Source organism: Taeniopygia guttata, chromosome 9 (genome assembly GCF_048771995.1).
Source record: "Taeniopygia guttata chromosome 9, bTaeGut7.mat, whole genome shotgun sequence".
In the NCBI taxonomy this organism is placed as follows: Eukaryota; Metazoa; Chordata; class Aves; order Passeriformes; family Estrildidae; genus Taeniopygia; species Taeniopygia guttata.
The window spans coordinates 25378517-25387652 of record NC_133034.1 but is presented as its reverse complement, the minus strand read 5'-3'; the positions used below and the strand labels follow the sequence as shown (position 1 = coordinate 25387652).

The 9136-nt window shown below is 56.7% G+C and overlaps 1 protein-coding gene across 1 annotated transcript; it reads right to left on the bottom strand.

Annotated features, from left to right (window-relative positions):
* Positions 1–45: 45 nt before the first annotated feature.
* Positions 46–6991, bottom strand: GPR149 (G protein-coupled receptor 149). The gene is made up of 4 exons (XM_072933186.1): positions 4411–6991; positions 3403–3595; positions 2384–2739; positions 46–899 (listed from the first exon to the last, which is right to left on the bottom strand). Exons 1-4 carry the CDS (start codon positions 5422–5424, stop codon positions 330–332), a joined length of 2133 nt encoding a protein of 710 aa, XP_072789287.1. The 5' UTR covers positions 5425–6991; the 3' UTR covers positions 46–329.
* Positions 6992–9136: the final 2145 nt, after the last annotated feature.

The following is a 9136-nucleotide window of genomic DNA, read 5'->3' as shown; positions in this document are numbered from 1 at the left end:
CAGGTTCCTGCACACACGGCACCCAGTGCCAACAAACACCAAAGCTGGGGTTTAAGATTTTATTTAGGATTCCCTTTAGACACATGTGTGCCTCAAATAAATAGGTATATAAATAAATAACTTAAAATCCACTATAGAAAGCTGTAAAGCACTTGAGTATTTGTTATCCCCTTGATACAGCACTCAGTTTGAACTGATTCAACAGTGCACCTAAATAAAATCTGCACGCAAGGCAAAGAACCAGCTGATGCTGTACTTGCTGGGTCCCGGGGGCGCGGGCAGCGCTGTCTGTCAGAGAGCAGCAGCAGCGTGGAGCTGGAAGGCCTTTTCTAGCTGCTGCCCGGCTCCTGGCGCTCGCGGTAGGCTTTGTTCAGCAGCTGGATCTCCTCCTGGTGCCCAGCCCCGGCCCAGCGCTGCTGCTGGCTGTTGCGCCGGTGAGCCTCCACGGTGTCGGGGATGGAGATGCTGAGGCCGCAGCCGGGGCTGGGCGAGGGGATGCGCAGCGAGTACGAGGCGCTGTCGCCCAGCTCGCAGCACACGAAGCGGTTCTCCTTGCGGGAGAAGCGCAGCGAGGGCGAGCGTGCCTGCGCCGAGGACTGGCTGATGCTGCTGACGATGGACACGGTGTCCAGGGCCTCCTCGTTGGCGCAGATCTCCAGCACCTCCAGGTGAATCTTCACGCTGGTGTCGGTGAGCGCAGCCCGAGGCTCTGCCGCGCTGGGCTCGTGCCCGACGCTTTTGGAGCGGTACACCTCCATCTTCTTGGCCGCCGGGGTTATCTTCTGCCCCTCGGAGCTCACCTCGTAGGTGGACAAGGAGAGCGTTTTGCCGGTGGGGGCCTGCAGGGACACGGTGCCCTGGAAGGCGCAGAGAGGCACGGCCAGGGCCCCAGCCGTGCGCTGCAGGGGAACAGCGCCGTTAGAGCTGAGATTGCCAAAACCAGCACAAATTGGTCAAAAAAACAGCACAAATCGGCCAGAAAACCCACCACAAATTCACCAGAAAATCCAGCACAAATCGGCCAAAAAACCAGCACAAATCGGCCAAAAAACCAGCACAAATCGGCCAGAAACCCAGCACAAATCCACCAGAAAATCCAGCACAGATCGGCCAAAAAACCAGCACAAATCGGCCAGAAAGCCAGCACAAATCCACCAGAAAATCCAGCACAGATCGGCCAAAAAACCAGCACAAATCGGCCAGAAAACCCAGCACAAATTCACCAGAAAATCCAGCATAAATCGGCAAAAAAAACAGCACAAATCCACCAGAAAACCTGAACTGGAACTTTTACCCACAGGAGCTTTAGTGCCTGGCACTGGGTTATAGCTGGGAAGGTGTCAGAAGTGGATGAGTGGTGATTCTTTGTAGTGCAAGAAGGGAAGAGTAAGTCCAAAAGTGCCGTACAAGGCCCCAGGGCACACAAAACACCCACAGGCAGTCACTGCCAGCTGCTCACAAGAGCTGCTCACACCTGCTGCAGTCCCAAGGCTGCAGCTCAACTGGCACCAGGGGATGTGGGGAAAGCAATTTTATTATTTTTTTTAAACATCATCTGGAAACTCCTGCAAGGAGAGCCACAGTTATGAACCTGATACTGTGATTTCATTAACAAGCTGTACATGGCACACGAGGTCTTGGCAAGAACTGGTAGATTAAAACCAGGCTGAGTCATCACTCCCTTTTGCCCCCAAATGCAGGAATTCATCTCTGTACAATGCAACAGAGTGAGCATTGCTTTTTATGAAAGGGATGATCAGTCACATTTGAAATATCAGCCAATTCCTGCTGTGACTCAGGTGATAAACTGGTGTTTATCAGGTGGAGAGAGAAGCCCGTATTTGAATACTCAATACATCTGATCCATCTCCTGTGCGTGTGCAGAGCTGAGCACGAGCTGCTCTGGCCCCAAAGCCACCCTGCTCAGACCAGGAGGTTGGATTAGTGACTTCCAGAGAGCCCTTCCTACATGGAGCCTTCCAGAGCTCCTGTCTCACAGACTTCACTGGGCTCTTATCCCACTCCCACCTACTGTAATGCCCAACAGCCGCTGAATTCCACAGTGGAATTCTCTGGAAAATGTCATCTTTTGGAGAGAAACGTCCTATTCATTAAGATAAAGTAACATAATTCATACTTACTTCTTATCATATACAAATCATGCAGGTGCACACAAAAGAAGAAAACCCCACTATTAAGAAGACAAGTGAGAAATTACTGTAGGATCAACACCTGCAAATAGATCTGTGCTTACTAAACACCATATAATGCCATGCAAGAGTTTTACTAAAAAATGTGACCAATGGAGAATCAGTGTCAGTAAAAATGATTCCTATTTCATAAGGAAGCTGTTATTACAGAAAAGCATAAATTCCTGCTTTACCTGCCGGGGGTTCCTCTCGGATTTGCTGCGGCTCCAGTCCCAGTCCGAGAGGGCGGGCGGGTGGCCGTGCTGGTGGGACAGTGCCCACGCTGCTCCCGCAGGGCACGCCGAGGGCTGGGAGCCCTGCTGGCCCTGGCACGGCCCTGGGCTGGCAGCAGGGGTGCCCTGCCAGCCCTGCCCCGGCGCCCCGGGGCTGGCACTGCCTCTGCCAGGCTGCCTGCAGGCAGGGCTCGCCAGGCCCTGGCAGCAGGAGGGTTTGCCATCACTGCTGGGGCAGGCAGGGCTCCCCAGGGATATCCTGTAGATCCCACAGCCCTCCTGGAACGACAGGTTGAACTCCAAACCGCTGCGCTTGGCTAAGCGGGACAGAAAGAAACTGCGTCAGGAGTTGAGGCCAAAAAGAAAAATGAGATTACAAACACATGCAGATGACATGCTAAAACATGGAAGAAGTTATCCAGCTCCTGCTGGAAACAGGCGATTTTCCCTCCATTAAAAAAATGAATTGTTGAGAAGAAAGACTTGTGAGAAGGTGAGAAGGAGCTGCCTCCTGATGAACTGCAGCCGTTCTCTCTGGGAAAGTGGCTTTGGAGGGCAGCAGGGCAGCACAAGCCATCTCCACCTGGGTGATGTGTTTAAAGCAAGTGAGAGCCATGCACTGGGGATGGTTTTTCCCTCAGATTCAGGAGTTCTTTCTCTCTGAACAAGGAGAGAATATCAGGAATTCGTTCACTGATGGTAGAGGATTTTCACTCCAGAGAATGGGAAACAATCCCCACATCCTCACAAATATTTAGCCTTTAACATTTCCAGTTAAGACCACATGATCCCTGTGAGCCTCTTCCACCTGACCCACTCTGTTCCTCCAGCTACTTTTACACAAAGCCCAGGGCAAGACAGGGCTCTAGAAGGTGCCAAGAAGGTGACCAGGGGAGGCCTGGCAACCTCTGTCACAACAAGGCAACCTCTGTCACACCAAGGCAACCCCTGTCACACCAAGGCAACCCTTCCACGCTTACTTTTGGCATCTTGTGAAGACCCTGCAGAGGAGCTCCTCCTGCAGTTGATGATGCAGCCGCAGGGCAGGTGCAGCCAGTGCTGTGACAGGACAAACAGCGGGGTGACTGTGGCAGCCAGCACTGTCAGCAGGAAGCTCAGTGTCTCAAAAGAAAGGCTCTGCAGCCCAGTCGTGTACTGGACAGCCAGCTGTGTCTGAAAGGCAGAGCATTTGGAAATTTAAATCACTCTGGGCACATGAGATGCTTCCAGGAACAGGGAGAACATCTCGCTGTGAATATGACAGGTTGTCATTAGTGTTTGCTGAGGACAACACTTGTGGCTCTGGCAGACATGCTGACTGCTCTCCTCTCATGCTGCATTTCTCAGAAAAGCCCTCACTGAAGCTAAATGTAGGTGCTGAGCACCATCGAGCAGCTCCCAGTGCCAGCCAGTCCCGTGTGGTACCGAGGAGCCCCAGCCTCACACACCCAAGGGGGGGTACCTGCCCCAGAGCCGCGTTCCCTGTTCCCAGCAGAGCCTTTCTCAGGTTCCTGTTCCCCTCCCCACACACACATACACATACACGTCCCTCCTGCCCCAGCACTGCAGGTTTACAAAGGTGCAGCCAAACTGCATTTTCCCACCAAACTCCTATTTTTTAAACCCAAAGGATGTGTCTCAGAGGAGAGGACAGAGGGGCTCTTAGCTCAATTGCCAGCCCCAGAATGCTGAGCAAGGCCTGTCCCACAGCTGGCAGTACCCAAGGGTGACCTTACTGCCCCAGTGTCCACATGGCATGAACGGTGTGATGGGAGAGTGCCAGAGCAACGAACCCTGCCAAACCCCCTGGGCGCCAGTTAAACTCATGCAGTGACACAGACCTGCTGGAGAGGACTTCTGCTGGCACAACTACACTACGAGCAGCAGCTGCAATGGCCACAGTTCATCTGTTTGAGCCCATGGCCCACAGGTGACGTCCCACTGAAATGGAAGTGAGCATTGGAAAGTGAAGCCATCTGAGAATTTACCATCATTGGCAGCCAGAGAAGCACTTTGGTCAGTGCCAGGACCAGCGAGAATCGTTTCTGGGCAAAGCCCACCGTGAAGCTCCTGCTCTGTGCGCTGCTCTCCGCCACACCCTCCCCAAAATCCGCCTGTGAGTTTTGGAAAGGCTCCGGGGTTTTATCCCCGGGCTCGGGAGGTGGCGGCGGAGGGGCGGCAGCGGCGGAGCCCCGCGGGGTCCCGGGGCGGGTGGAGCCCCCCGAGCCCCGCAGGGTCCCGGGGCGGGCGGAGCCCCCCGAGCCCCCCAAGCCCCGCGGGGTCCCGGGGCAGGCGGAGCCCCCCGAGCCCCGCAGCGGCAGCAGCCGCGGCTCAGCCGAGCACAGCAGCCGCAGGGTCAGGGGAGCAGCCAGCGCTGCCAGCAGCGAGAGGCACAGCGAGTACACAGCCAGCAGCAGCAGCACCTGGGAGCTGCCCCGGTCGGCAAAGCAGCCCCAGGACGTGCGGGTGTAGCTGCCCCAGCCGCACAGAGGCAAAGCGCACAGCAGCCCGCTGACGGTCCAGATGCTGAGGATGGCCCATGCCACACGCCCACGGCGCTCCGGGGAGCTGCGGCTCCGCGTCCCGGCCGTGTGGAGAGTGTAGAAGTTGTAAGAAACTATAAGAGACCCTTTCAGGTTGCTAGAAATGCCCTGGAATAAATACATAAACGCTGAGGTGGTGCACAGAGACTGGGGGAGGACTTCGCTCGACCACTGCATGAGCATGAAAATAATCACTGGCACGGTGCTGATCAGATCGTCTGCTGCCAGAGAGGTGACAATCATCGAAACCGCGGTTTTGTTCTGCAGCTTCAGCAGGGAAACGAGTGCATAAATGCTGCCCAGCAGGGCTGGGAGTGCAATGGCAAAAGTCGAGCAGAACAGAAAGACATTCCAAGTTCTCTGCTCGCTGGGCTTGTCCATGGTGCTGTGATTGTCAGTCAAGAAGCTCGTCCCGTTGAGTGACAAATTACCAGGAGTTACCGGCATTGTCCTGGGCATTTTTTTTCCTTTGCTTTCTCTCTGATTCTGCAAGTTTTCCCCAGCTGAAACCAGAACTGTCAGCTCCACATCACAAGTTTCTTTGTTTTCCTAGACTCTCTTCTGTGGCATCTGATGAAGAAATACTCAGGTGGCAGCACCCCTAACGACCAGAACTCATGCTCTCAAAAAGCCAGGCAACAATGAACAGCGAAGGTGCTGAAAAAGAAAATGGAATTCTTCCAAATCGCTGCCGTGCTGTCGGAGGGTGGCTGGGGGCTGCCCAGGTGTCCCATGGCATTCCCCTGCCGGGTGGCAGGCGCTGAGGAGGGGCACGGCCGTGCCCGGGCTGTGGCGGGCAGCAGGAGAGGCGGCTGGTCCCGGGCTGCTGCCGGAGCTGCGGCGGGGAGGAGCGGGGCGGCAGGACGGCAGGGATGCTGCAGGTGGCAGGGATGCTGCAGGACGGCAGGGATGCTGCAGGCTGGCAGGGATGCTGCATGCAGGGTGGCAGGGACGCTGCAGGGTGGCAGGGATGCTGCAGGTGGCAGGGATGCTGCAGGGTGGCAGGGATGCTGCAGGTGGCAGGGATGCTGCAGGTGGCAGGGATGCTGCAGGGTGGCAGGGATGCTGCAGGTGGCAGGGATGCTGCAGGTGGCAGGGACGCTGCAGGTGGCAGGGATGCTGCATGCAGGGTGGCAGGGACGCTGCATGCAGGGTGGCAGGGATGCTGCGGGCTGGCAGGGATGCTGCAGGGTGGCAGGGATGCTGCAGGGTGGCAGGGATGCTGCAGGTGGCAGGGATGCTGCAGGTGGCAGGGATGCTGCAGGCTGGCAGGGATGCTGCGGGTGCCAGGGATGCTGCAGGTGGCAGGGATGCTGCATGCAGGGTGGCAGGGATGCTGCAGGCTGGCAGGGATGCTGCAGGTGGCAGGGATGCTGCCAGCCCGGAGCCGTGTCCCGCCCAGCCCCACCTCCGCTGCCGGCTGATGTCAGCCCGGGATGTCACTGCCGGCGCTGCCGCGCCGCTCCGGGGCTCGCACTCCGCCCGTGTTCGTGGCTCTGCCTCCCTGCAGCATCCCCGCTGCCTCCCTGCAGCTCCCGGACACCCTCCGGGGACAGCGGGCAGCTCGCTGGCACCCTCAGCCTGGCTCCGAAATCTTCCGTTCCTCGCACCACCCCAGCCGAGCCTCATCGGGGCTGGAAACTGCCCCGCTGTACCCGCACGGGCACCCTGCCCTGGGGGCAGCGAGCAAGGAGCTCCCTCGGGATCTTCCTCCCCTTGCTGTCCTCCTCTGCCTCCCTCAGCCCGTCCTGAGCTCCGGTTTGTGTCGGCCGGGAATGTCCCGCGGCGCTCCTGGGCAGAAAGGTGCTTTGTGGTGCCCTGCCCGCTCAGGGCAGGTGACTTACGGCTTCAGTCTGGCTTCTCACACAGTGTAGCTGTGATCTGAACTGCACCTCGCTGCTCTCTGTGGCAGCTTTTACCATAACTTACAATATGGTCAGGTTCCCTCCAGTTATCTATCGCTGCCCCTGCGTCCCGAATTTTCTAAAGAAACGGGGAGAATGGAACAGCACAGCTCTGCCAAACAGGCACAGGTGATGATGGTGCATTAGCCTGGGCACAGGAGCAGGAGCTGTGTGTCCTTGGCAGGACTGTGCCAGGAGGCAAAAGCTGCAGATTCCTTAGTGCCAGTTCTTCCCTTCTCTGCTGTCAGCCCCCTCCGTGGCGGGAGGTCCCAGCACCAGAACTGTCTTCACTGTACACGGATTTATTCCTTCTCCTGCTCTGAATTCTCCTCTCAGGAGTGGTCCCAAAGAGAGGATGGGACCTCCCCTCTGGCCTCTGGCACGAGGTGAGTGATTCTGGGCTGGCTGTGGCGCTGGAGCAGCAGCAGAACTGTAACCCAGAGTGTCAGTGGGGTCACAGCTGCCACTGAGCAAACCCAGCCCTGCCACGCTGCTCAGGAGCCACTCCTGCTCAGGAGCCACTCCTGCTTTGGAACCACTCCTGCTTTGGGAACCACTCCTGCTTTGGGACCACTCCTGCTTTGGAACCACTCCTGCTTTGGAACCACTCCTGCTTTGGAACCACTCCTGCTTTGGGACCACTCCTGCTTTGGGACCACTCCTGCTCAGGAACCACTCCTGCTTTGGAACCACTCCTGCTTTGGGAACCACTCCTGCTTTGGGACCACTCCTGCTTTGGAACCACTCCTGCTTTGGAACCACTCCTGCTTTGGGACCACTCCTGCTTTGGGACCACTCCTGCTCAGGAACCACTCCTGCTTTGGGAACCACTCCTGCTTTGGGACCACTCCTGCTCAGGAACCACTCCTGCTTTGGGAACCACTCCTGCTTTGGGAACCACTCCTGCTTTGGAACCACTCCTGCTTTGGAACCACTCCTGCTTTGGGACCACTCCTGCTCAGGAGCCACTCCTGCTTTGGGACCACTCCTGCTTGGGAACCACTCCTGCTTTGGAACCACTCCTGCTTTGGAACCACTCCTGCTTTGGAACCACTCCTGCTTTGGGAACCACTCCTGCTCAGGAACCATTCCTGCTTTGGGACCACTCCTGCTCAGGAGCCACTCCTGCTTTGGAACCACTCCTGCTTTGGGAACCACTCCTGCTCAGGAACCACTCCTGCTCAGGAACCACTCCTGCTCAGGAACCACTCCTGCTCAGGAACCACTCCTGCTCAGGAACCACTCCTGCTCAGGAACCACTCCTGCTTTGGGACCACTCCTGCTCAGGAGCCACTCCTGCTTTGGGAACCACTCCTGCTCAGGAGCCACTCCTGCTTTGGGAACCACTCCTGCTCAGGAACCACTCCTGCTTTGGAACCACTCCTGCTCAGGAACCACTCCTGCTTTGGGAACCACTCCTGCTTTGGAACCACTCCTGCTTTGGAGGCTCCCAGGTGTCTGTGGCATGCTGGAGAAAAGCCAGCGTTGTGCAGTCTGCAGCACCACAGCACTGTGGGAAGGTTAAACACAGAATCCAAACTGATGAAGGAACAGCTATCCCTGTCTGAAGGCAGGGAATAAAAAAAGAAGATGGCATATGCTGAGTGACCCAGCTGTGACCCCATCTGGAAGCAGCAGAAAATCAGCTGTGCATGTGGGATTTTCTCCAATAATGATAAAAGGAATGGCTGCAGGAGCCATGTGTAAAACTGCCCTTTCCCTGCCTGCTGGGGATGCCTGGGGGCTCTGCCATCAGTTGTCTCAGCCCTTCGTTTCTCCATCTTTACTTCCCCATCACCTTCTCCACACTCAGCTCCAAGGAAGGCAAAGGGAGCAGGCTGGGAAATACAGCCCCAGGAGCTGTGATCAAATTGAGTTTTGATGACAGATTGAAAGTTCTGGAACCAAATTCTGCCTCTAGAGGATCAGGAACAGCCTGCTTTTGGTGGGGAGCCTTCAGGCCAGGTCCAGGGCTGCCAGCAGCTGTACCTGCTGGAACCTGTGCCTTGGGAAGAGCCCGGGCAGGGTCGGTGTCCCCTGTGCAGAGCCCCCAGGGTGTGAGGAAGGGATGCTCAGGGGATGAACAGAGCTCTGCCCGGGGCTGCACCCTGATTAGGAGGTGTCAGATGGGGAACCTGCGGAATGTTGAAAGATCCATCCAGAAAGGAAGTGCAGAGGATGCCACTGACATCAGCTATTCATTAATGATTCCAGTCAAGAGAGAGAACTCATGAATATTTTGATGAGATTGAGAGGGGAAACCTCCC

Coding starts and splice junctions, on each gene's coding strand:
- GPR149 (XM_072933186.1), bottom strand. CDS start 5,424: ATGCCCAGGACAATGCCGGTAACTCCTGGTAATTTGTCACTCAACGGG. Junction 3,596..4,410: donor TTCTCTGGCTGCCAATGATG/GTAAATTCTCAG, acceptor TCTGCCTTTCAG/ACACAGCTGGCTGTCCAGTA. Junction 900..2,383: donor CCGAGAGGAACCCCCGGCAG/GTAAAGCAGGAA, acceptor GTTCCCCTGCAG/CGCACGGCTGGGGCCCTGGC.